The sequence below is a fragment of the Eptesicus fuscus genome, chromosome 17 (genome assembly GCF_027574615.1).
Source record: "Eptesicus fuscus isolate TK198812 chromosome 17, DD_ASM_mEF_20220401, whole genome shotgun sequence".
NCBI classification, from domain to species: Eukaryota; Metazoa; Chordata; class Mammalia; order Chiroptera; family Vespertilionidae; genus Eptesicus; species Eptesicus fuscus.
The window spans coordinates 59,149,255-59,175,216 of NC_072489.1; the positions used below are offsets into that span (position 1 = coordinate 59,149,255).

At 55.5% G+C, this 25,962-nt stretch overlaps 1 protein-coding gene and 1 pseudogene across 2 annotated transcripts in view; both read left to right on the forward strand.

The window, feature by feature from the left end:
- The window catches only part of C17H10orf90 (chromosome 17 C10orf90 homolog), a 123,572-nt gene that overhangs the window by 74,437 nt on the left and 23,173 nt on the right, over positions 1–25,962 (forward strand). For both annotated transcript variants that reach the window (XM_054729193.1, XM_054729194.1), the window contains one exon: positions 17,802–18,921. In XM_054729193.1, the coding sequence (XP_054585168.1) occupies positions 17,802–18,921 (1,120 nt within the window). The remainder of the gene's footprint in view (positions 1–17,801; positions 18,922–25,962) is intronic.
- Positions 5,587–5,732, forward strand: LOC114227957 (small nucleolar RNA SNORA48; annotated as a pseudogene).

Below are 25,962 nucleotides of genomic sequence, written 5' to 3' on the forward strand. Positions count from 1 at the left end.
TAATGATAAAAGCATAATATGCTAATTAGACTGGATGTCCTTCCAGACGAAGCCAGGGCTGTGAGGGAAGCCCGGGTCCCGGGTGCCAGAGGGAAGCTGGTGCCGGCAGCTGGGGGAAGGAAGGCCTACTCTTGCACGAATTTCATGCATCGGGCCTCTAGTTTTTATATATTTAAATTTATATTTATATTTATTTCAGAGAGGAAAGGAGAGAGAGAAAGAAATATCAATGAGCCCTAGCCGGTGTGGCTCAGTGGATAGATCGTGGGCCTGCAGATTGAAGGGTCCCGGGTTCGATTCTGGTCAAGGGCACATACTTTGGTTGCAGGCTCCTCCCCAGCCCAGACCCTGGTCAGGGCTCATGCAAGAGGCAACCAATCATTGTGTTTCTCTCACATCGATGTTTCTCTCTGTCTTTCCCTCTCTCTTCTACTCTCTCTAAAAAGCAATGGAGAAATATCCTCGGGGGAGGATTTAAAAAAAAAAAAAAAGAAACATCAATTATGAGAGGAAATCATGGATCGGCAGCCTCCTGCACACCCCATACTGAGGATCGAGCCCACAACCCAGGGCCTGTGCCCTGACCAGGAATTGAACCCTGACCTCCTGGTTCATAGGAGGGCTCAGCAGCTCTTTTGGGGTGGATGGGATGAGTGGCCAGATGGGGGAGGATCAGATGGCGAGGCGTCTTACCCTTGATGCCTCGGAGTTCGGATTTCATCCCCAAGACAATGAGAAGGCCCTGGAGGATGTCTGATGTGGAGGAGGGTTTGATGCGGTTCGGGTTTCTGGTTTAGAGCAGTACTTCCGGCCGTGAGACTAGAAGTGACACCAGGCGGAGACGGTGGGGGCCTGACCTGGACGGTGGCAGCTGGGACTCACCAAGGTGGCCTTGCACCAGGGCAGGGAGAGGAGCAGAGGCCGGGCAGACCCGGCACCCAGGCCAGGACAGAGGCTGGGCCCTTGACGCAGGGCCGTGCGAGTGAGGGGGAGGTAAGAGAGGGGTCTGAGATGTGGCGGAAGGGGGGCCAGCAGGACTCCGTCATTGGCTGGGGGGCGGCGGGAGGTTCCAGGCTCCCACACCACGCTGTCATTCCCCAAGGGAGGGGGCGTGGACGAGGGGGAGTGGGGGCTGCCTCCCCCTTACAAACCCTGTTCTTTCCTGGTGGCGAAAGGAAGGCGTGGCCGACGCCGGAGCTGTGAGAAGTGCAGGACGAGAAGAGGTTGCTCATCTCTCATACAGTAGTGGCGAGGACCAGTTGGGACTGCGTGTACCAACACGAGTGGGTCTCGAGTAAAATGTGGAGCAGAAAGAGGGAGTCCCGGGGGGGGGGGGGGGGGGGCAGTGTGGCCCTATTTATAAACGCCGCAAACATGAGGCCCCACCTCTGGCTAAAGGACAGATGACCACCCGCTCCGCGCGGTGGCGGCCTGAGGGAAGGTGGCCTGGGGGAGAGGCCCATGGGGTCAGTGGGGGGCAGGGATAGTCGGGGAAAAGACAGCGACTCTTTAGGTAACATGTGTGTTCTTAACCGCGTGGTGCATGCGCCGCTGTGAAATTTGTTATTTGTTATCATCCTACAGGTCTTCAACATATCATGATTTAAAAAAAAAAAAAGTCATCAAAAACCCATCGCTGGAGACCACCATTTTAATGCATTTTCCAAGCCTGGCCAGGTCACGGTTGGATTCCTGGTCAGGGCACACGCCCAGGTTTTGGGCTCCATCCCCACTAGGGGGCGTGCAGGAGGCAGCGATCTATGATTCTCTTTCATCATGGATGCTTCTCTCTCTCTCCTCCCCCTCCCTTCCTCTCTGAGATCAATGACAATCCATTTCACACCGTCCCAAGAACAACCCCCTCTCCTGCTCACACAGAGCCTCAGGGAGAACCCCGAGCCCCACAGCCCTGCTGTTCCCTCGGGCTCCTCGCCTGGGGTCACCGTTGCGTGCACAGGTGTGTCCGTGGCGTTTGACACTGCTGGCTTCCGCGGGATCTCTCCACACTCCCCTTTTCAGAAATCACGCGTCAGACCCAAGAAACAGGGTGTCTGGGTTGGCACTATCAGTTAAAAATCCACCTGCATGCTGCAGCCCAGTGGGTACGCACTTGCACGCACCCTTGACCCGACAGGGTCGTTGTCACCTTGGGAGAGAGAGCCCGCGGCCCGGGACCCGGGGCCTACAGCCAACAACACGCCGGTGTGTTCTGCGCAGCTGAGGGGCCACAGACTGGCTCGTAAATGGAATTTCATTTCCAGAACCAGGATGGAATGGAGCAATAATTCCACCTGCCGCACATTTATTTAAATTACATCAAAATAAGCAACGGAGGACATTTTCTCTGGGCGAGATAATTTCAAGGATCATTTCATGAGTTTGCGGCTGGAAGGGCGTCTGGGTTTGGTAACCGCGGGGCGAGGCTGCGTGCGCTCTGTTCCGATCCTGAGAGAAGAAGGTGGGGCACCTTGGCCCCTTTGCTGCGTCCGTTGTCCCTCCTCCCGGCCCTGCCTCTCACACGGGAGTGCCTCTTGCCTTCCTGCCGTCGATGCTGTGCGTTCACCCACAGCACAGGCCAGATAACGGGTCTTCCTCTGAGGGAGGGCCTCGGACCGTTCCCGGGGGGCCCAGCCCTGGGCCAGTGGGCACTTTGGCCCATGCGTCGGCAGGGCCTGACTTCCGGCGGGGCCACCAGCCGGCGTGGATGCTACCCGGAAGTAAGGGTTCCTGTGTGACCCGGCGTGGATGCTACCCGGAAGTAAGGGTTCCCGTGTGACCCGGCGTGGATGCTGTCCGGAAGTAAGGGTTCCTGTGTGACCCGGCGTGGATGCTGTCCGGAAGTAAGGGTTCCCGTGTGACCCGGCGTGGATGCTACCCGGAAGTAAGGGTTCCCGTGTGACCCGGCGTGGATGCTGTCCGGAAGTAAGGGTTCCTGTGTGACCCGGCGTGGATGCTGTCCGGAAGTAAGGGTTCCCGTGTGACCTGGCGTGGATGCTGTCCGGAAGTAAGGGTTCCTGTGTGACCCCGTGCGGGCCGAGCCGGGCATGTTCCACCCCTTTCAGTTCACGTGACGACAACTCCCTGCGCAGACTCACAGGCACCCACCAAAACTGTATGACTTCACAGAAGTTTCACGGCGGCGGGTTGACGTGTGCAGTTGGCTCGGGCGTGGACAGACTGGCATCTTTGTGGAACGGAATCATTTCTAAGAGCAACTTCTGGGGGGAGGTAACTGGTCGCGTGGAGCGAGGGGCTTCCCTCCGCCACGTCTGTGGGCATCGCCAGGGGAGGCCAGTTTCACTCGCACTGACCCCAGCGCGACTGGAGGAGTCAGACTGGTTCCTTTTATTGATTGATAGATTGATTGATGGATGGATGGATTTTTATTGATTTTAGAGAGGAAGGGAGAGGGGAGAGAGATAGAAACATCAATGATGAGTGAGAAAAATTGATCTGCTGCCTCCTGCACGCCCACTACTGGGGATCAAGCACCCCCGCTACTGGGAATGTGTCTTGAGCAGGAATCGAACCGTGACCTCCTGGTTCATAGGTCGATGCTTAACCACTGAGCCATGCCAGCCGGGCTGATCAGTTCATTTTAAACGGCGGAGGATGAGAGGTGTGGGCTCCTGTATCAATCTCTTCCGCTGCCTTTTCTATCCGGAAGCTGGTGCTTGGATATGTCTGTATTTAATGTTTTACTTCCCGCTCCCTGCCCCCCACCTGTCTTCCCCAAAGCCCACTCCATCCATCCTGTAAACACTCAAGGTCAACCCAACGTCAGTTGGGAATGACCCGGAAATGAAAGGCTGATGAGGCAGGTGGGACCATCCCTGTCCCCAACCAAACCCCCGCCCCCCTAGGGAATGTCCGGGTCGTCAGGTAGCGTCCTGCGGGCAGTGCACACGCCTCGGGGGGCGGTGGTCTTCCGGGTAAACACTCGGAGGAAGGCGAGCGCGGTGAGCATCGCAGCAGGCAGCTCGGAGGGTCTGCAGGCCGACATTCTATCCACGGAGCCGACCCAGCTGGGGCAATTTTTTAACATTTCATTATGATTTCACTCTAGTGGTTCTGAGTAGGTCTTATACTTTAAAACAGGCGTCCTCCAACTACGGCCCGCGGGCCACATGCGGGTGTTTTTGCCATTTTGTTTTTTTACTTCAAAATAAGATATGTGCAGTGTGCATAGGAATTTGGTCATAGTTTTTTTTTAAACTATAGTCCGGCCCTCCAACGGTCTGAGGGACAGTGAACTGGCCCCTGTTTAAAAAGTTTGAGGGGAAAAAAAAAGTTTGAGGACCCCTGCTTTAAAAGGTATTGCTGTTTTAGTAGCTATTCTAGGTATCACATTATATACATGATACATATACATGCCTACACACATATATGTCATCACATATTCTTGATGTCACCATTTCGCCCGTTCAAGTAAAGTGTAGAAACTTTACCTCCCCCATTCATTATATAATTGTTTTAAATGCTTCCTATACATACATGTAGAACCACGTCAGACTGTGTTACAAATTCTTCTTCAACGGCCAAACATAATTTACAAAACTCAGGAGGAGAAGAAACCTGTTGTATTTGCCGGTACGTTTGCTCACCGAGTTCTTCCTTCCTTCACCGTATTCCACGGCTCTTCCTTTTCTCTCTTCCTTTTGGTTTAGGGAACTACCTCCGGCCCTTCCCTCAGGGCCAGTCTGCTGGCCGCAAATTCTCTTCGTGTTTTGGTTTGTGTGTGTGTGTGTGTGTGTGTTTCCATTTGAGAATGTTTTGAATTCCCCTTTATTCCCGAGATGTTTTCGCTAAGCGTAGGATTCTGAGTTGCAAGTTCTTTTCTTATGGTCACTTCCTCTGGCCTTTGTGGTCTTAGGAATTCCAGTCAGCGGGTTTGCCAGAGGGGGACAGGGAGAGAGGTCTGTGTGAGGTTTGCCAGCGCTGTCTGCCCGCTGGTTCTTCAGCCGTGTCGGGACGCCAGGCAGTGGGCAGAGAGAAGCCATCGCCGTAGCATCTCCATAAGAACACGTGGATCATTGTGAGGACTTATCCGTGGCCACAGAAAGTGAAGCCCTCGTGTCATCCACGTGGTGTGAGGCCCGACGCCCTCCTCACCTTCGTAAAGGAGAGGGCGAGGAATTGCATGAGGCCGCAGAGACACCTTGACCCAGCGGGGTCAGGGCGCTGGAGAACCAGCCATGGCCGGTCCCTATGGTACCCACACAGTAGCGTGTGGGGTATCGTTGCTATCCTCATCCTCGCCTCCTGTTCCAGGTTCCCCGGGGAGAGGAAGCTCGCTCTGGGGGAGGGATGGCAGCACAGGCGGGGAGAGAGGGGTTAGGAGGACAGCACCCCTGGAGGGGTGGCTCGGGGTTGGGGGACGCATCAGGCACGGCCTCGGCTGAGCTACAAGTCACGGTTCTGCCCAGGGCAACACGCAGCACATCTGCTAAACCACAGGCCGCCTGTATCTCGCCTAAAAGCGACGGCGGCGTTTACAAATCCCTTTCCACGCAGGGATGGGGAAATCTAGCCTGAAGCTGGCTTCCACATCAGTCCCCCTGCCGATGCTGGTGAAGAAGGAGGGAGAGCCCCCTGGCGATGGGCAAGGAGACACCTGATGGGTGGTGTTGCTCTGACATCCATCAGGGGCAAAGCAGAGGTACAGTCCTTAGTTCATCCCAGCTCGATGCCTGTGTCGGTGGCCAGAGCTGCTTCATGCATGAGGCACATAAAATGGGAAAAAAAGAAAAGGAGGGAGAAATGCTAAAAATCACCAGATAATTGAAGGCCCTGCACCCTGTTGGCGACGCATGTGGCAGGATCGATCGGGCGAGGCAGGGGCAGGACGCCACGGGGGAAGAAGGGGCTTCAGAGCGGCTCCCAGGCGGGGCGCACCGATTCCTCACTGGCCCCACTTAAGGAAAATCAATTCTGCTCGAGCTTTGGCTGGCGGCTGTGGAATTTCTCTAACCTGGTTCCATCGTGCCTCTTTATATTCATTTACGGTAATCGCTCTATAAAAGAGCCACCGATTCTGCTGACTCGAGCAGTGGAAGGGAAAACAAAACTCTCCCGTGTGTGTTCTCAGGGGGGATGCATCTTGCCGTTGATTGTTGCCAAGCGAGGCGTGTGGGAAGCACCGTCCAAAGTTCCAGGTGTTGTTTTAAACCGTGGCCCCGGCAGGGGCGTGGTGTGGAGCCGAGATGTGGCCAGGGCTGGGGGCAGATGATTGACAGGCTGGGGAGGGGAAACCGACTCACACCCACGAAGGGGCTTTATCAGGCCTGGGGAGGGTGGATGTTTTTCTTGTGACGTCCACAGCCCTGGCCCATGAGCACCTTTGGACGTACATTTTCTAACCGCCAAGGGCAATGCCGGGGGTCTTGTTCCCCAGCCTCACAAAGGGTTCAGCATTCTGGAGAAAGGGGCTGCACGTAGATGATTAAGAAGGAGTCCGTGGACGAAAGGTATTTTTGAGAGGCATTGGGGGTCAGAGGAGCTTCCAGCTGAAGGAGCTAGAAGACTCTACCCTTGACCAAGGACCCGTGCTTTTATTAAACACAATTTGTCCCAAGGCAAGGTGGAAATATACACTTCAAAGGGTATGGTATCAAAGGGTTTACAGAATCATTGTCAGATTGGGGAATAGCCTACAGCTGTTCAGGTGTTTGGCCAACAGGAGGCAATAAAATGCCCTGAGCTGTCTGGCAACTAACAATCCTATTCAGGTTTGGGGGAAGTGCCCTTTAGCCGTTTCCAACAGGGAAACTACATGTGACTCAACCCTGTTGAGCTCCCCAAGCTTCACCAACCTTTTGGTGAAACTCTTGTCATTATTACACGCTGGGATTGGTTCTCGGCAGGGCAGGCGTGTGTCACAGAAGTTACCGCCGGGGCCCTCGGGCCCGGTTCATCCCACAGTAGTATTTGGTTGGGCCCCAAGAGTATTGTTTTTGTTGTTCACTTTGAATTTTTTGAAATAATTAAACATTTGGACGATTTCAAATAAAAATCGGGCACAGAGCTCCTCTTACAACACCAGGAGGTCTGGCATACGGCCTGGGCTTCCATCAGCTGAGCTGAGGGGCGCCCACCCCGGGGTGGGGGGACTCTCCGCCTGCCCCCACCCCCCTCCCGGCCGGCCTCCAGCTTCCGCAGCACCTGCTGGCTCCTGTCGGGACGTCCGTGACCGGGGCAGGCGGCTGAGGGGCGGTGACAGCCCCGGGTCCCAGCACACTCCTCCTTCCGGGAAGGTCAGGCTGACACCAGCTCTCGAGTGCCCTCGATGCTTTTATTTGAAAAAGGATTTTTCTTGAAAGTAATTGCACCGCTAATGAAAATTGATTTTTCTTTCAACAGTTTATTTTCCAGAGAGCGAACACAGGCGCGCTTAGACGTGCGTGCTAATGGTAGGGGCACGGCGTGGAGAAAGGGCGTCTGTGACCTCCGGGAAAAGCAGGTCCATGTCGGTCTCAGCCAGGCACCGCGGGCCAGTCTGGGGGTGAGGGGCCCAGCGGGTGGGCAGTGGCTGTAGACTGAGAGGCGACGTGGAGGGACCTGCCCTGCAGTCAGCTCTCCCCTCCTTACCTGTGCCCACAGCTCGGAGCCCTCCTGACCTGGGTTATGTAACATCGAATCGGAATGACCTACGTCTCCTTCCAGAATGCCAGCCCCTCGAGGCCCTAATCACAGCCCACAGTTGCTGCGCGCTTCACCCGTGGCTGTGCAGCGCGGGCCCCTCCCCTGCGCGCACTCCCCGCCTCCCCCTCGCGGCCTCTGGGCAGGGGTGGCATCCCCGCTTCCCAGGCGAAGGCCCACGGCCAGCCACACGGGAGCAGCCGGCAGGGGCGGGCCAGCGCGGTGACTGAGGGTGACTGTGTGGCGGTGTGTCCCGCAGTGTCGCACGAGAATGGCTGAATTTGTAACACAGCCATGTGGTGGAACTACAGAGGATGCGTTGTCGGGAAAATTACACATTCTCCCGCTTTTATTGCCGTGCAGCGGTGTTTACACACATCGCCTGGAATTTATGGGCGATTTCCGGGATGTTCCAAGGCAATTAGAGACCAAATGGCCCTCTGGGTCCTTCTTCCGGGCTCTCAAACCAGCAACACCCGTTTGCCAGATTTTTATTTCTTACCGTGTTTCATTTTCTTAAAACCAACGAAGCGCGTTCACGTCTGTCTCGGAGCGCGTGCGGAACTGAATCCTGGAAGCGAGACTCGTGCCACAAACTGTGTGCGTTTTCCATTTGGACAGATGGTGCCCGGTTCCATCCCCAGGTGCTCTACCGGGTTACGTGTGAGCACAGTGTGCGCTCACGTTCTCGCGTGCAGACACTGGGTTTCTATAGGTGCGTGTGTGTGTGTGTGTGTGTGTGCACGTGTATGCGCGTGTGTGCGCCAAATGGAAGAAAGATTAGGTGTCTCCTCGTTAATTTTTAAAGGAGGTGGACTGCACATGACAGAACGTGTAACCATGGAGCGTGTGCAGCTCGGTGCGGCCACCCCTGTGTCTCCCTCCAAAGCAGTGTCACTCCCGCGGAAGAGCCCTGTGCCCTTTCGGCCGGCGGTCACCAGCCGGGGGTCCGTGGACAGCCGGGGGTCGGTGAGGGCCGAAAGGTTGGTGACGGCTGCTGTAGGCAGCACTTCTCCTCTCTCCCCGCGTCCGAGCCACCGCTTTTATCTACATGGATGTACCTGGTCTGGACATTTCATGGACAGGGAATCACATAATAGATGACCTTTTGTGTGCGGCTCCTTTTACATACATGATGTCTGTGCGGCTCCTTTTACATGCATGATGTCTGTGCGGCTCCATTTACATACATGATGTTTGTGTGGCTCTTTTTACATGCATGATGTTTATGCCTGGCTCCTCTTACATACATGTTTGTGTGGCTTCTTATAACACATGATGTTTTTGAGGATGGTGCAGCAGGTACCTGTGCTTCATGCCTGTTCATGGCTGCACAGGACTCCACTGTGCAGATGTGTACCCACGTGTTCATCCCTCCATTGGTTCAGGGACACTTGGGTTGCTTCCACCCTTTGGCTTTCGTGACCAGTGCTGACAGGAACATGTGGATACAGGCATCTGTCTGAGTAGTTTCCCACGCGTTGGGGTATACACATGAGCTCCCATGGTCACATGGTTACATGGGAGTTCCACGTTTACCTCTTTGAGGCTGTTGGACTGTTCTCCGCAGCAGCGGCACCTTCTACCTTCTCACGGCCGTGTCTGGGGATGCTTCTCCGGGGCCCCCCCTACACTTAGTATTCCGTCTTCTGTTAGTTTTGTTTTGGACTTCGTTATAATCAACTGGTGGATATGGAATATTACCTCGTGGTGGTTTTGATTTTCATTTCTTTAATGGCTGATCGTGTTGAGCATCTTTTCGTGGGCACGATGGCTATTTGAATAGTGTCCTTTCTGGTCCTCTGCCCACTTTTAAATTGGGTTTCTTGTCTTTTTGTTATTGAGTTGTGGGAGTTCTTTATACAGTCTGGATTCTAGATCCTTACTGGTGATATGGTTTGTAAGTATTTTCTCCCATTCTGTAGGTAGCCTTTTCACTTTCTTAATAATACCCTTTGATGCACAAACTATTGCTTTAATTTCTTTTATTTAAACATTGTTTTTTTAATTTATATTTTCCTAATTGCTGAAGAGCTCCAGCGTCGTTTAATGTCCACGATCTCGTTGCACCTACTTTTCTGTGAAGCCGTGTCCCCTCCTTGCCTCCCTTTCCTAAAGAGCTTCCTTTTATCCCGAGTTCCCTTTCCTCTTTATCACGGTGGGGACGGTTGCACAACCGTGTGAGTGCATCGTGAGTCACTTTTACAGCCTGGGTAGTAATGCTTTTAATATTTTCCTCCAGTCTGCTGCTTGTCTTTTAATTTGCTAAGTTGTAACATTTGCCATATAAAAGTTACTGGTTCTTTTATTGTCAGATGTTCCTCTTTTATGGCCTCTGGGTGTTTTGTCTTCTTTCAGAAGACTTTCAATATTATAAAAAATAGCCTTCTATTATTTTCTAATGTCACTCTTTTATGTTTATGCGTTTAGTTCTTTCGCAGTTTAGTTTTGTGTATGGCTCTAAAGATGGACCATACTATGACTTTATCCTCAAACGAACTCCCAGTGGAATGTGCTATTCTCGTCCCTTTGCTCGGAAAGGTCCCTCTCCCCGTCCCGAGGGTGTGGGCATCTCACGTCGTTTTGCTCCCCTGACGGCTCCATCGTCCCCTCTGCGGACACCACATTGTTCTACTAAATGGAGTACGTTTCGGTGGGTAGCATGGCAATATCCCACTTGTATCACAATCACCTTGGCTGGTCTCTCTTCCACATACATTTATACTCAGACTGACAATTATATTTTACTAGAGGCCCGGTGCACAAAATCGTGCACGGGTGGGGTCCCTAGGCCTGGCCAGTGATCAGGGCCGATTGGGGCCATCTCTCCCAGTCCTGATCGGGGCTGGGCCAATTGGGGCCTGCCTGATGGGGCCTGCAGGCCAGAGGGGGGGGGGCGCGGGGGAAGGAGGAGGAGGGGAGGGGCCATGGGAGCTTGGCCGGCTGACCTGGGGGAGGGACTGGCTGGGGGGAGGGACCGCGGGAGGTTGGCTGTGGGAGCACACTGACCACCAGGGGGCAGCTTCTGCATTGAGCGTCTGCCCCCTGGTGGTCAGTGCATGTCATAGCGACTGGTCGACCAGTCATTCAGGTCGTTCTGGTCATAACGGTCGCTTAGGCTTTTATATATACAGGCAGTCCTCGGGTTACATTGGACTCGATGTACATAGTCTCGTGGTTACATCGCCATCTCCCATTTATTTACTAAAAAGAAGTTCCATCATTTCGACGTCTGTACATATGTGCTTTATGTTTTTTATTATTTATTTACCACAAGTAAAGATCAGGAATTGTTATCTTTCCTTTAAAATTTTTTTGCTGTTTCACTTCATTACTGCTGTGTGTGTGCTCCATGTGAGTGACGTAGGTGCTTATGTAGGTGGGTTCCGACCTACGGCGAAAATCGCGTTATGTCGCACCATAGGAACGGATCTCCAATGTAACCCGAGGACCTACTGTAGATTATTTTATTTATTGTCAGTTTTTCTTAAATCGAATATGGGATGGATAAGTTAATTTGGGCAGCATTGACTTTACAATTTTTATTTTTTTAACCCTTTGCACTCGCTTGCTTTGTTCTCGATTCCTTTATTCTAATGCTAACGGTGTGGAGTCACACTCGACATCGGAGTGCAAAAGGTTAAAATTCAGAAACATGTCATCCTCCCCTCCCACCCACCCCCACCCCGCAATCCACCGAGTTTTCCTTGTATTTCCTCCAGCATAATTCTGTGATTTTCTCGACACAGGTCGGGAACATCTTGGGTTAGATGTGCTCCTGGATACGTCATGATGTCCTTGCCGTTGTTAGCTGTTTTCTCCCGAGGTTTCCTCGCGGTTTAACGCTGCTCTCTGTGGAAGTCGCTGGTTCTTGGTGCTTTGGTTGTAGTTGATGGCTTTCCTTGGAGTCCGAACGATTTCCAGCTTGAGCCCTTGAGCTTGCAGGGGGACAAGTCATGTCCCCTGAAATGAGGAGGGTGGCCCCTCCCTCCAGGGCCCTGCCTCCTGCTGCTGCATCTTCCTGTGCGGGCAGCACCCCGTGACCTTGGGGGTGCTTGCTTGTTCCCAGCTTCGGTCTGAAGTGTCCTTGTTCGGCACTTTATGTTTGTCAGGAGAAGCCTCATTGTTTCTGGAAGTTTCAGAAACCTCAGCGTTCTGTGGCAGGTTTACCGAGGACGCACGGGAGGATTTCACGTGCAGCCTTTCCAATGTATTGGTCTTGGACATGCTGACCGTTTTCATAAAAAAAAAAAAAAAAATCACAAAATAAGCAGGATTTATTTTTCTTCCTTAACATTTTTATATCAGATTTCACTTGTGCCGTGAATTAATTTCCCCGGCATTCGGCAGAAGGTCTGTGTGAATTGGGGGTGGGGGTGGGGGGGGTCACTGGGTGTCTGTGTCCCTCGGTCTCACCTTTCCATACTGGAGCAGTCGGGGTGTTTCCTGGGTACGAAGGCTTCCCCGTCGTGAGGGGCACGGCAGAGACTCCCGCCACCAACAGGACCCCTCCCACCCCCTCCCCCGGCTCCCGTGTTTCCTAGCCGGTGCCCTTGCTGGTGGTAGAAAGTCCCCCTCCCCTGCCCGGGGTGGCTGAGCCTCCCGCTGCGGAGCGGGCCCTGGAGTGGAGTTGTGATTCCATTCACGGCAGTTCTGCTTTTCCTGCTAAATGCACGAATGCGAACTGCAGCCGAGTTGCTGAGTACGTGGAAAACACTCCCACAAGGCTGGCTCGCCAGTGGGGTGCAAATCCCCGCACCCCCCCCCCCCCCCCCCACTGCCTTGCTCAGCTCTGGGACTGCAGGCTCCTTCTCCCCAGGCCCTGGAGACGCGCAGGTTTAATAAACTTCAAAGGAAGCCTTGCTCCGGGCTCAGCTCTCTGCAGCAGACGACCGGCTCCTGGCTGCGGCTCCTGGCTGCGGCTCCGGTGGCACGGCGCCGCCCACCCCACGCTAACCCTGTCCGGTGCCTGGGCCCCGTAGCCGCTGGCTTTGCCGTTGGCTATTTTGTTTTGTTTTTGGTTAATCCTCACCCAAGGACCTTTTTTCCCACTGATTTTCAGAGAAAGCGAAAGGGAAGGCGAGAGGAAGAGAGGGAGGGCGAGAGAGACACATCCATGTGAGAGAGACCCATCGATCGGTTGCCTCCCACACGTGCCCGGCGGGAGCTGGGATCGAACCTGCAACCCAGGGCACATACCCTTGACTGGAATCCAACCCCAGACCCTTCTGTGCGCAGCCCGAGGCTCTAACCACTGAGCTCACCAGCCAGAGCATTCCTTTCTTTTCTGTCACGTCATCGTCTGGTGGAGCTGCGATGCTAGCCTTCTGTTGTCTCAGGACCTGTGTGATATCGGCATTATTTTCCCCTTAAGCGTTGGACAGGATTCCTCTTTCCCAGGTATGCCCGGGGCTGCCTGGGCGGCTTGGCTTTCTCCCAAACTCGCACTCCCTGCCTCCGGCCAGACCGCCTGGGCCTGGCGATTTTCTCTCCGGGACGGGTTTTGAGGAGGAGTCCGCTCCTCTAACAGCAGCAGACGCTTAGGATCTCCTGTTTCATCTTGTGTCGATTTGGGCTTTTAAAAGCCGTTGGTGCATTTTTTCTGTGTTGGTGCCTCTATTCACGTGACGCTTATTGATAACAGGTCCTTACGACCCTGCTCGCAGGAATAGCGGCTCTTTCATTCCCAGCAACGGCCGTTCGGTCGTGTTTTCACCGCAGTGGTTTTATTGATCCCCCACAAGCGAGCCTGCGTGGGGCCGGGCCGGTGAGGGTTTCCCCTGCTGGCCTCTGACCTCTGACCTCGGAGCAGAGCGGCGTCTCCTGTGTCGGAGTGGGTGTCGCGGCAGGTGAGAGTCCTTGAGGCTGGCAGTGTGGTCTTCACCCAAGTTCATGTTCGGCCCCGCCCAGGCCTGCCGGACCCGTTTCTCAAGCAGCCAGAGCTGCCCGGCTCCCTCGTCCCAGCGCCCTCCAGCCACGGCCGTAGCGTCGTTTTGTCCCCCGATCTGTCCTCCTGCGGCCACACCCTCTCGGGGCCGCGCCGGTTTCCGCTGTGCCTAGCCCCCGGGAGCGGCCAAACCTCGGCGTTGGCTCCTTGGGGTGCATTCCTGCGCCCGGCGTCCACGCCAGCGCTGCCTGGCACCTCCCCTGCTGCCTGTGCCGGTACCACCCTGGGCAGCCGGCAGGAGAGCCAAGTTCTCTCTCCCCAAAGTGCACGTTCACCGGCGACACGCCTTTCATCTTGTCCGTCCAGTTTCTGGTTTCTGATTTCGCAATCAAGAGTAAAACTTGCCTTATCATGAGCACCATGACCTTTTTCATGTATGTATTTTTTGTTAATTCTCACCCAAGGATGTTTTTCTTTGATTTTTTTAGAGAGAATAGAAGGGGGCGAGGAGGGGAGAGAGAGAGAGAACATCAGTTGGTTGCCTCCCGCTTGCACCCTGACCCGGGCTGGGGATTGAGCCTGCAACCCAGGTACATGCCCTTGACTGGGAATCGAACCCGAGACCCTTCGGTCTGAGGGCCGACACTCTAACCACTGAGCCAATCTGGCCCGGGCAGCGCCAAGAGCCTTGGCTAGAATGATAAGCAGCACATGCGCTCCGTGAGGGCAGACGTGATGTTTATGGTGCTCATTGCTGTGACTGCGGTGTGTGGACGGGTGCCCGGCCCGCGGCCGGTGCTATACACGTGCATGCTGGGTAAATAACGAGAGAAATGTGATCGGTGCTTCCTATAGGCTGAGCTGCAAGCTGAAGATTTTCAGTGTCTTCTCTCTTAGCGCTCATGACAATCCAGCGAAATAGGTCTCGGGTCCTTGTTTTGCAGACGGGGAAACTGAGGCTGGAGACGTTAGATGACTTGTCGAAGTCACAGACTGTATAGTAAGTGGTCAAGCCAGGTTCGAGCCCAGGTCCGGCCCAAAGAGCGTGCTCTCAGCCTCTGGAGCAGGAATGCCGCTCTCACCGGAGGAGGCAGTGCGAGCTGCTGCCTTCCCACAGGCCCAGGTCCAGGCCCAGGTCCCTGCCGCTCCTTCGTCCACGGAGGGTAGCGCACTGGGAAGTGGTGGCACCGGATGGCACCCTGGGCCCGAGGCCCAACCCCAGGCCGCTCCGCCCGCGTCCTGACGCTTCCGAGCTGCGGTCAGATCCCCGTTCTCCCTGTGCCGCGTGTGCGGGGATCGCTAACAATACAGACGCTCAGCGGGAGCTCCCTGACCCGGTGGCCCTGGGCAGGCCACGCAAACGAGGCTCAGCTTCCTCATCTGTAAAATGGGTTCGTCACAGCGCCCGCCGCGTAAGGCCCATCCGTAACACAGACTCACGTCCGACGTCCGTCTCGCAGCGAAGCACCAGTGAGATTGACCGGACTCAGAGCGCCGTGGGGACATCCGGGACATCCCCGTCGGTCTGTGTTTACGAAACTGCTCACAAAGGCTGTCCCTGCACCGAACGGCCCGTGTTTCCAGCGCCCCTCCCCGGGGTGAGCCGCTCTCCGCACCACGCGGCGCCCAGCACGCCAGAGGCAGGACTGGTGCCCTGTGCCTCGCCCCTCCCGCCGCGGCCGCTGCCAGCTCACCCTCGCGCCGGATCATCTCTGCCTGGACCGTCTGTGGCGCAGGCGTCACGGTTCAGTGCCTTCTCCAGTTCATTACTCGCTACTTTTCAAAAAAACCCACAAAAACCACAGTTTCACTGGCTTTTATCTGTGTTGTTAGTCATAAGCGCCCTCAATGTGGCTGGGTCTACGTGACAACGGTCCTCATAATCTAGTGTCATCGGTGTTTCATGACATCAAATGGAGACCCATCGGTCTGGTAACGGCTTGCGTGCTGAGCAGCCGCCGCCTGGCTCAGTTTTCTGGATGAGCCGGTTTGCAGACCTCAGTACAACGTGCTGCGAGCAGGTGAGACGCGGGGACGCGACACCGCCTGGGTGGGTGTTAACACGCGGAAACGTACACGCTGACGACGCTGCTGGGCCAGAGACCCGGCATCCTCAAAGGCAGGTGGGACATAAGTCCCGAGAAGCTGGGGAGAAAGAGGAGAAATGTGTGTCTGAGGGAGGCAGTGGGTAAAATAGTTCTTGGACACATCTTTTAAAAAAATATGTTTTTATTGATTTCAGAGGGGAAGGGAGAGGGAGAGAGAGAGAAACATCCATGATGAGAGAGAATCACCGATCGGCGGCCTCCTGCACGCCTCCTACTGGGGATGGAGCCCGCAAACCGGGCATGTGCTCCTGACTGGAATCAAACCCGGGACCCTTCAGTCCACAGGCCGACACTATCCACTGAGCCACACCAGCCGGGGCGACACATCTTTGGAGTAACGGCTGTGTACACTTTGTTTTGACTTGTCAAAGGAGCCTCAGATATAAACGTCAAAGTGGCGATTTCTGTCCCTGCTAAGGAGAGACACCCGGGCGGGCAGCCCGCCCCTCCCCCCCAGGGGGGGGGGGCACGGACATTCTGGTGACGTCATCACAGGGGGTAGAAGGCTCCGAGGTTCTTCAGCTCAGGCCAGAGGAGGAGCCCGACTCATTCCGAGGGCGGCGACGGCGGTGGCGTGGCCGGTTCCTCGCTGAGCTGAGCGCACCCTGCAGTGAAGGCCTTGGGAAGGAGGCAGAGGGCTCAGGAGCCTCGTGGGATCCACCCCGAGTGGGGAGGGCACGGCTGACCTCTCCCCGCAGGTGGGACTCTTCTCAAAAGAGAAACGCATCTTCCTCCAGTCGCGCTGGGCCAGGGTCCTCAGGGTCCTCGGAGCGGGGGCTGACCAGGGCATCTCCCACAGCCTCGGTCAAGGTCAAGGTGGGGAGGGAACGACAGGCCAGGGCGTGAGGAAGGACGGGTGAGCGATGCGGCTCGGGGAGAAGCGAGCTTACACGCTCAGCCGCCTGCGGTCCGTCCGCATTGATGCCGACGAGTGACTCCCGGGCGGAGCCGATGCCGCTTGGCGGCCGTCTGCAGGTCAGCTCGGTGCTGGGCCGCGGGACCCTGTGATCCTGTCCCTGGCCCGTGCTCGGCCCGGCATGCTCTGCTGTCCTCGGCGTCGCTGCGTCTCCCTGCCTCTCGCTTTCCCCGGCCACCTCCTCCTCTCCCGTGGGCTCCGCGTGGGCGACACCTCCTCCCCCGCCCGCGTCCCCGGGCGTCTAAATCCACGCCATCCTGCAAGGCCGTGCCCGGGGTCCCCTTCCCGACCCCTCCTGAGTCCCTCGGAGGGCGGGTCCCTCTGTCGCTGGCAGGTGGCAAAGCCGTGACTTCCTCCCGCTTCGTGGGGGCGGGGAGCATCTCACCGGCCACCGCCTCGCAGCCCAGGTCAGGCCGGTGCTGGGGGTCCTGAGGCCGGGCTCTGGTGGGGGCTGGGGAGCTGAGAGGCAGAGCAGGAGCCTGTGAGAGCTCTGGGACCGACCCCCTCCCCCCGCCACCTCCGAGGAGGGAGGGAGAAGCTGGGCGGGCTGCCTCCTGCCCTCACACAAGCCTCTCTCCTGGAAACCGAGGCCTGGTGCCGTCTGGCCCGGCTCCTGCTGTTCCCCGTGGGGGAGACGCGAACCCCCTCCCGTGACACAGCCGTCCCGCTGCTGGGACACGCCACGCCTCCACTGGTCTTGTTCTCGGTAACCTGCCCCAAAGGCCCCCAGGGGTGTCTTGCTGGGTGATGCCCGTCGGGGGGTCACCCGATGGCGGGGGCCTCTGCGGTGGTGACAGCCGAGGGGGCAGGTGGGAGGGGCAGGTGGGAGGGGCAGGGGCGAGTCCTCACCACCAGCAAGCACTGTGCTAAATTCGCCATATTCGTCATCTCATTCCTCATAAAACCCTAGGGCAGCGGTCGGCAAACTCACGAGTCCACAGAGCCAAATATCAACAGTACAACAACTAAAATTCCTTTTGAGAGCCCAATTTTTTAAACTTAAACTTCTTCTAACGCCACTTCTTCAAAATAGACTCGCCCAGGCCGTGGTATTTTGTGGAAGAGCCACACTCAAGGGGCCGAAGAGCCACACGTGGCTCGCGAGCCGCGGTTTGCTGACCACTGGCGTAGGGTAAAGGCCTCGGATGAGAGCGTTGGGCGCAGCGCCCTGCGGCCCTCGGAGAGCCTGCGGGCGCTGGGGCGGGCGCTGGAGCGCGTGGCTGGAATAATGCCGATCTCTTTCCGTTCGCAGGAGACGCTGGCATCCCAGGACACGAAGATGATTTCCTCCTTAGTCATCTCGCAGCTGATGGATGAGAACAAGCCCACGGAGAAGGGGGCCGCCGTGCCCGTGCCTTGCGCCGCCGCTCAGCCGCCCACGTGGCCCAGGAAGCGCGCTCTGGCCGGCCGCAGCGGAGTCACCATCAACAGGGCCTTCGCGTTCCTTCCCGGCCAGCGGGGACCGCAGCCACCGGCCGGGGCGTGCGGACCTGAGCCTGCGCTCACCCCCAGAGAGGAGAGGCAGCCGGGCGGCAGCCCCCAGAAGGGGTTTGCCTCCATCACCATCACCGCCCGGCGCGTGGGCCCCCCAGCCAGGGCCCTGGCATGGGGCCCTGGGGGGGACCCGCTGTGCACCCGGTGCAGGGCCCAGGACCCTCAGCTCAGGGGCCCCCCTGCTCTGGCAGGCGGCACTGATCCAGGCTGGCACCACAGACCTCTCGCCTGCACGGACCCCTCCGGAAGCAGCCCTGGGACGTGGCTGGAGTTCCCGGAGGCCCACGCACGGCTGTGTGACGGACGCCAGTACTGGGTGGCCGGCGTGGACCACGGGGAGGACAGGCTCTCCCCAGGCCGCCCGCGGTCGGGGCAGGGCCCGCTGCTGTTCAGCTCCTGTGTGCACCTCAGGGTGTCTCGGCGGTGCCCCAACGCCACCTGCTCTCCGGACAGGTCCCTCCCCGTCCCCATGGAGCCAACGCAGCCGGCCGGCCCCCAGACGCACAGGTCGGTCCTGTCGCTCAACCTGAACTGCAGTTCTCACAGACTGACGCCAGATGGGGCCGACGGCCCAGCCTCCGGAGGGCCAATCAGCAGCAGCCTGAAGCAGCAGCTGGTGGAGGGCTCCGGCCTCCTGGGCCCGCGCTGGGCCCCCGCCCTGCACCCCTCCTTGGGGCAGGTGCACCTGGGGGCCGGCACATGCCCTTGGAGTGGCCCCGCTCCGACGGAAAGCACAGAACTCGCAGATGCGGGGACTCGGCAGATCACTGCGAGGAAAGGGGAGGGAGACCACGGGGCTCCCGGTCACAACGGCGGTCACACCAGTGCTCACGCCAACCAGCTGTCCATCCACATTCCCGGCTGGAGCTACCGGGCGGGTGAGTGGCCCTCGCTTCCCCGGTGGAGCCCCAGCACAGACCCCCCCGTAGGCCAGGTGCCAGGTGCGAGGCCCGGCCAGGTGGCCGCGAGCTGCTTCTCCGTCACTCACCCCTCCCAGGGCAGCTCTCCGTCCCTGGCTGCGCTCCCGGCGACGGCCACGCCCTGCGGCGTCTGCGCTGGGGGGCTCCCCGGAGGAGATCCTGGGACAGGAGAGGCTGGCCCTCCACGCTTTGTTCCAACGACACGTCCAGACCATGTGAGAGGCAGAAACTGTGGCCCCAGGTCACCTGAGGGTCGGGTGGGCCTACGTGGTCCCAGAGCAGGCGAGGACAGGGCCCCGCCCAGAGGTTGTCTGTGGTCCCAGCATCTGCACATTCAACGGTGCCCAGAGCGCTGAGCGCTGCCCTGTCACTGCCAATCAGACGGTTGATATTTGTGGGTTGGCTCCATAATAGAGCATGTGTATGTGTGTGTGCATACATGTATGTGTGTGCACATGTGTGGATGTGTGATCATGCATGTGTGTGAGTGTGTGCACGTGTGTGAGTGTATGTGAATGTGTGTGTAATAATTACAGGGCATTTTCTAAAGGAAGCAAAGCTGGGCCTCTCCAGTCCGGACAGCAGCAGTTTTCTGTCTCCTCGGCCGTGCTTCGTGGAGCTGCTTGGCCAGGATGTGCTGCTGTTCCCAGGTCACGTGGCAGGCAAGGGGTCCCCGGGCCTGCTGGGCGCCCCCTCTCCGGGAGGCTGGGCGGGAATGGGGCCTCAGCCAGAGGCCCGAGCTCCTTCTCTCTCTGTGCAAACTTCCATTTTCTGCTTTACTCTCTGCGAGAGGCTCTGGCGTCTGCATGAGCGACTTTCCACTGGGGGAAGATATGTAAAGGTAACGGCAGTAACATGGGAAGGGCAGCATGTGCGTGATAATTCACGGTGCAATTTCCGCCCGTTAACGCTGTGTTAATTAACCAAAGTGGCTGTGAAATATGTTAAAGCTGTAATTCGCGCAGACAGGAAAGGATGTAATTAATTTGACAAGTTTATGTCTAGCCAATGCTCAGAGATCTTTAAGGCCTGTGACACACTCCCAGATGGATCCGACCGTCGGGACGCCTGAGCCATGCGGGCGGAGGGCAGGGGAGAGACGGGCGTGCATTTGAGGTTCTCAAAGAGCCCCTCAGGCTTGAAGAAATTTCCGGTTTATTTGCCTAAAGTGAAATGTGTGAGGGAAAGGGATTCTGTGTGACTCTGGGTCCCTTAACCCAGAAGTTCAAAGCTGTAGAACCTTGGGTTCACTGTGTGGGGCCCACGCCTCAACTACAGGGTGGGGCAAAAGTAGGGTTACAGTTGTTCCCATGAAGAATAACACAATGATCTAACTAATAATAGACAAACATGTAAATTGACCATACGTCCGCTACGCCCACAGCCAATCAGGAGTGAGTATGCAAATTAACCCAACAAAGATGGAGGGTTAATTTGAATATGCAGGCACAGAGAGGTCAGGAGGGGTGGGACCCCTGCTATGAGGAGGGAGGGGCGGCGGAGGGAGCTACAGGAGCGGTGCTTCTGCCAGAAGCGAGGACTTGCAGGCTCCCGGGCGGACAGGAGCAAAACCAGGGGAAGGAAGGCCTATTCTTGCATGAATACGGGCCTCTAGTTACTAAATAATAATACAAGAATAAACTCTGTTTCACATACTCACAGCTGTAAACCTACTTTTGCCCCACCCTGTATATACAAATGTGTGTACACACACACACACACACACACACACACACACACACACATACACACACACACACACACACACACACTCTGTCCCTGTCCTTCAGGGCTCTGTACCTCAGAATCTGATGTGCAATGGGACGTATTTCTTCCTGGGTAATAAGAAAGCCCTTCGTGGCCACGCTGTGGAATCCGTGCCTGAGATTTATAGGCACAGCTCACATGCTCTAACTACCCCATCCGCCCTGTCCTAGCATAACCTACACCAAGCATGTCAAACTCACGGCCCACAGGCCACATGTGGCCCACTATGAATATTTTTGCAGCCCAGCCAATATAACGGTATGTAAGAAACGTTTTTAAAAATGTTTTGTAACTTAAGTTTTACAATGTCCTGTTATTCATAATATATCTAATAAAAGAGTAATATGCAAATTGACCATTACTCCAACACACAAGATGGCTGCCCCCATGTGGTCAAAGATGGCTGCCCCCATGTGGACACAAGATGGCCGCAACAAGATGGCCAGCAGGGAAAGGCAGTTGGAAGGGACTAGGCTTTCAAGGGAGGGCAGTTGTGGGCAATCAGGCCAGCAGGGGACGGCAGTTAGGGGTGACCAGGCCTGCAGGGAAGGGCAGTTTGGGGTGACCAGGCCTGCAGGGGAGGGCAGTTTGGGGTGACCAGGCCTACAGGGGAGGGCAGTTAGTGGCAAACAGGCTGGCAGGGGAGCAGTTTTAGGCATCAATCAGGCTGTCAGGGGAGTGGTTAGGGGGTGATCAGGCTGGCAGGCAGAAGCGGTTAGGGGCAATCAGGAAGGCAGGCGAGCAGTTGGGAGCCAGCAGTCCTGGATTGTGAGAGGGATGTCCGACTGCCCGTTTAGGCCCGATCCCGGTAGGATCGGGCCTAAACGGGCAGTCGGACATCCCTCAAGGGGTCCCAGATTGGAGATGGTGCAGGCTGGGCTGAGGGACACAACCCCCTCCACACACACACACCCCATGCACGAATTTCGTGCACCAGGCCTCTAGTTATTAATAATGAACTACAACGTTCGCTAATGACTGATTACTATCATTGTGTGGCATTCATTCCCCTTATGTGCCTTAAGGCGTGCCATTTCTCTCCACTAACACTGGTAGTGCATATTTTAGCAGCTGGTGGCCATGTCATCAGTCTTGGACTGACTTGTTTGGTGTGTGCCACAGAGGGATTCCCCTGCCCAGTCCCAGAGGAGGGCTGTGTCTCCCTGTGCTGACACTAGACTCCGCCCGCAGGGGTGCATGGGGTTTAGTTCACGGAGCACTTGTACCACACGTGGGAAGGCACTGTCACAGCCAGTGAATGTCCCCTGGGGAACACCCCCCCACACAGTGGGGAATCGCTGAGCTAGAGGAAGAAATCAGTGGTTGGCACCGGGGCGGGGGGCGGGGTGGGGAGGGAGAAGGCCCTGCCTTGTGGTGCTGGAGCCGGCGTCTCTGAGGTTGCTGGGGAAGGGGAACATTTTGGTTTATGTCTGCAGCTCACCTTGACCTTGGCCACAGCTGGCTCCGTGGTCCCCACCCCTCTGTCGCCTTCTCCCTCGAGGCCCCGGTAGTGTCTACCTTTGGGCCAGATCATTTTCTGCGGAGCACTGTGGGATGTGCACCGTGTCCCTATCCCTCGCCACTCCCCCCGAGATGTGCGGAACGCAAATGTCTCCAGATGCGCACTGGGTCGGGGGACAGGACAAAACCGCTCTTGGCTGAGCACCACGGCCGTGCTGTGCCCCGACCTCCTTGCCGCCGCGGCCGGGGACCACCCTGCCCAGCAGTCCTCACCGCCCACCGCGCGGGCCGCTCAGCGCACCCTCCCAGCCTCACCTCTCAAGTACGGACTCCCAGAATCCTCTGACCTTTCATGTGATGTGTTGGCTGGGTCGTCAGGGCCACTTCCTCCTTCTAGACAGCACTGTCGCTGAGGTCAGGACCCAAGTCCCAGTCGTGGGCACTGACCTCGGCACGCCCAGCCGGGAGCCGGGGGCGTGGAGCGCTTGCTCAGGACCTGGGTGCCAGGTGGGGGACAGGTCATCCTGATGACCCAACAAAGCCTTGCTGATGTCAGGGTCACCCAAAGGCCTGCTGCCTGTTCTCTCTCAAACCACCGCTCCCCGGGGCCATACGCGAAACCGCTCCGCTCGGAGAGGCTGGGCGCCATGTAACGTTCCGGTCCGGAGGTAGGTGGAGAGACGTCAAGGGCAGCTGCGGCCTCCGCACTCGGTTGTGAATCTGAGGGGAAAGGTCTCAGAATGCTGCTCTCCTCCAGGAACTCGGTCAGAATAACCCGGTATCGTCATGGAACGACTTCATTGTCCTTCCGATGGTCACGTTAAAGGCCCAAACCCCCGAGGAAATGTATGAAGAGTGTTTCAGAAATATTTTGAAGGTGTTTTTACTTGTTCAGCTCTTGGTCAAGGTGGATGAGATGGGGCCCCTCCCCCAGGACCGTGAATGTGCTGTCCCATCACTCCCAGAGGCCCTGGTCTCCGGAGGCTGCTCCTGTCAGCACCCCTGCTGTCGCTGTGGGGGAAGGGCTCAGTCCTTCTTCCGAGTCACCCTTTCGATGGCCTGTGGGTTGAGTCCCCACCGTTGCTTAGGGGACAGTCATTCTAATTGGCCACTCGCTCAGGTTTGCCACGTGAGGTAAGAGAAATGGACTCGAGGCCTGTAGCGGGCTGATGGGATAACGGCTGGAAACTACAGAGCACCCCACGAATGAGCGCAGTGACCACGGGGGACAGAGCAGAAGCACCTGGGCTTGGGAGTGGGACCCATCTCAGCTTCAATTCCGACTCTGCCCGTGGCCGACCCGGTGTTCTCGGTGAGGTGATTTACCCGGAGCCCCGGACACGGTGGTGGGTGGTGGGAACTCAGCCTATGTAACCGCCATTGGTCCTCATCTGAGCTGTCTGCAGGAAAGGAATGTAGACGTGATTGGGGAAAGAGGAAGTGCTAATAGCATGGTGAATTCCATAAGGAAAAGGTATATATTTCAGATATAGGATCCTAGAGAAAAGACAAAAAAGAAAAATGTGAGAAACAGGTGATGTGTTTAATTCCTTTGGCTTGATGTTTTTCGTTAGTTTGTTTGCTTTTTTCAAAATTATCTTAAAGCAGAAGCTCAGATCTTTCTAAAATGTGTAAATTTCTTTTCAGTCTTTCTGACTAATGTGGGAGAATAAATGAATGAAGGTGGTAGGACCAGCCATAAAGTCATCTTATACTACATTGTGCAAGGAGTTTGTAGTTAAATGTGGAAATCTTTTTCACGTTGCTACCACGGGGTCATGTATTTCCCACGTTAGGTCTTAGCCACATGAAGGCATTCCTGTGGGTGAAGGACCACACCTCTCATTTGTGGCATCCTAGTGATCTCACGTGGTTCAGCGGCTGTTATCAGAGACCATGGAAAGGTGTTCTTAACACATTTTGAACCAGTAGTTTTATTTATTGTTAGCTTTACCCAGTGGCCAGATAAGTTTCTATTGAATGAGTACAAAAAACGTTTTACATAAATGTTAAAGGCATGCTTTAAAATTAAATACCCCTTGCATTTTGAAGTTATTTATTACATGTTCTTACAAGCTAATATCTTTTTAAAGTATGGTAGTTTGTAAGACACTGTGTAATATGAAGCGAGTATTCTCGTGATCCGTCTGCAATGTGTTAAGCAGTGGAGAGCATCAGATGCATTAAGGATGTGTTTTCAAAATGTCTGTGCTGAATCCTATGAGTCTACGCCTCCCTAGTGAGGAGCCCCATTCCTGAGGACGTAGGGGATGGAAAATAATGTCCCTTCCACCTAAGTTCTTCCTGGGGCTCCTATAAGAAAAGGCCTACTTAACAGGAGAAAGACAAATATGTTTATTAACATGTAGTGTTCATCCGTATGTGGGGCAACCCGGGGGAAAAGAGTAACTCGAAGTGGTGGCTGAGAACTCTGGCTTATATATCAAATTTTCAACAAAGACCAATTTTGTGGGAAAGGACAGGACAAAGGAAAGCAGGTTTAGGCATCCAAGGTTGGCAGAGTGAGAAGATAAATATATAAGAGGAAAGAAATGGTAGATAAAAGCTGGTAAACTTTACGTTGATTCCTCTGGTGATGTCTCCAGGCTGATAGGGTCTACAGGGGTCTCCGATGATTATCTTCTGTCCTTCCTTATAGAGGAGAGAGAAGGGACACCTTATGTCTTGCTGTTAGACAGATGGGGGAGGGCAGAGAGCTTTCCTTGTATCTGCTTCTTTGCAAATTGCCTTCACCTCAAAATAGCCCTTATGGCAAATGTCCCCTGGGGAGCAAAATCCCCCACAGTTAGACTAGAAACCAATGGTTGGTACCATACTGTTAACTGAACTGCAGTCTTTATTCCATTTCACCAGTTTTCCCACTAACGTCTTTTTCTGTTCCAGGAACCCATCCAGGATACCACGTTGCATTTAGTCATCATGTCTATCGACGGTAATTTTTGACATTCAGATGTTATTCTTATCTTCTTAATCCTTTCTCCTTTGTTTTCACTGACAGGCTCAGAATGGCCTACCCTGGCTTCCATTCCTCTCTAGTTCCTTCCTTTATATCTGTCACCCCCTGGATAGACTTCCTCAGAGGGTGGAAGGTCGGGATCTGTTTTTTCTAAATGGTTTACCCGATGTCCACTGACGATTGAGGAGATAATATTTCTCTACTGGTTGAAAATGCCAGTCATCTATCAAGTTAGTGTTTCTACAAGAATTTCCCTAATACATTTTGTTGTTTTGTTCTAGAAAATGTCATGCCTCTTGAGTATTACCTGACTCATAAAAGCTGCTCTGTTACTGTCTGTGGATTTGAAAGGCGGAGAATATATTAGACACTGCTAAGTGTGAACCTTCGGCATTAGACGCAGCTCATTCTGGCAGGAGTCGGGCTGTGAGAGACTGGCTGCTGTGATACCTTTTCAGATTTTGATTATTTTATTTTAAAAATGCCCCCTCGATCTAACCCTATCTCTCTGAACTGGAATACTCTAGGGACCTCCTCTACATGCAGTCGTACAATGTCTGTCGTTTTGTGGTTGGCTTCTCTCACTTCCCATGATGCCCTCCAGGTTCATCCCTGTTGTAGCCCCGTCAGCATTGCCTTCCTGGTTGAGGCTGAACCGTATCCTGCTGCAGGCACAGGCATTCTGGGTATCCACTCATCTGTCGGAGGACACGGGGGTTGCTTACACTTCTCGGCTAGTGTGAACTATGCTGCTGTGAACATGGGTGTATGGGTATCTGTCTGAGTCTCTGCTT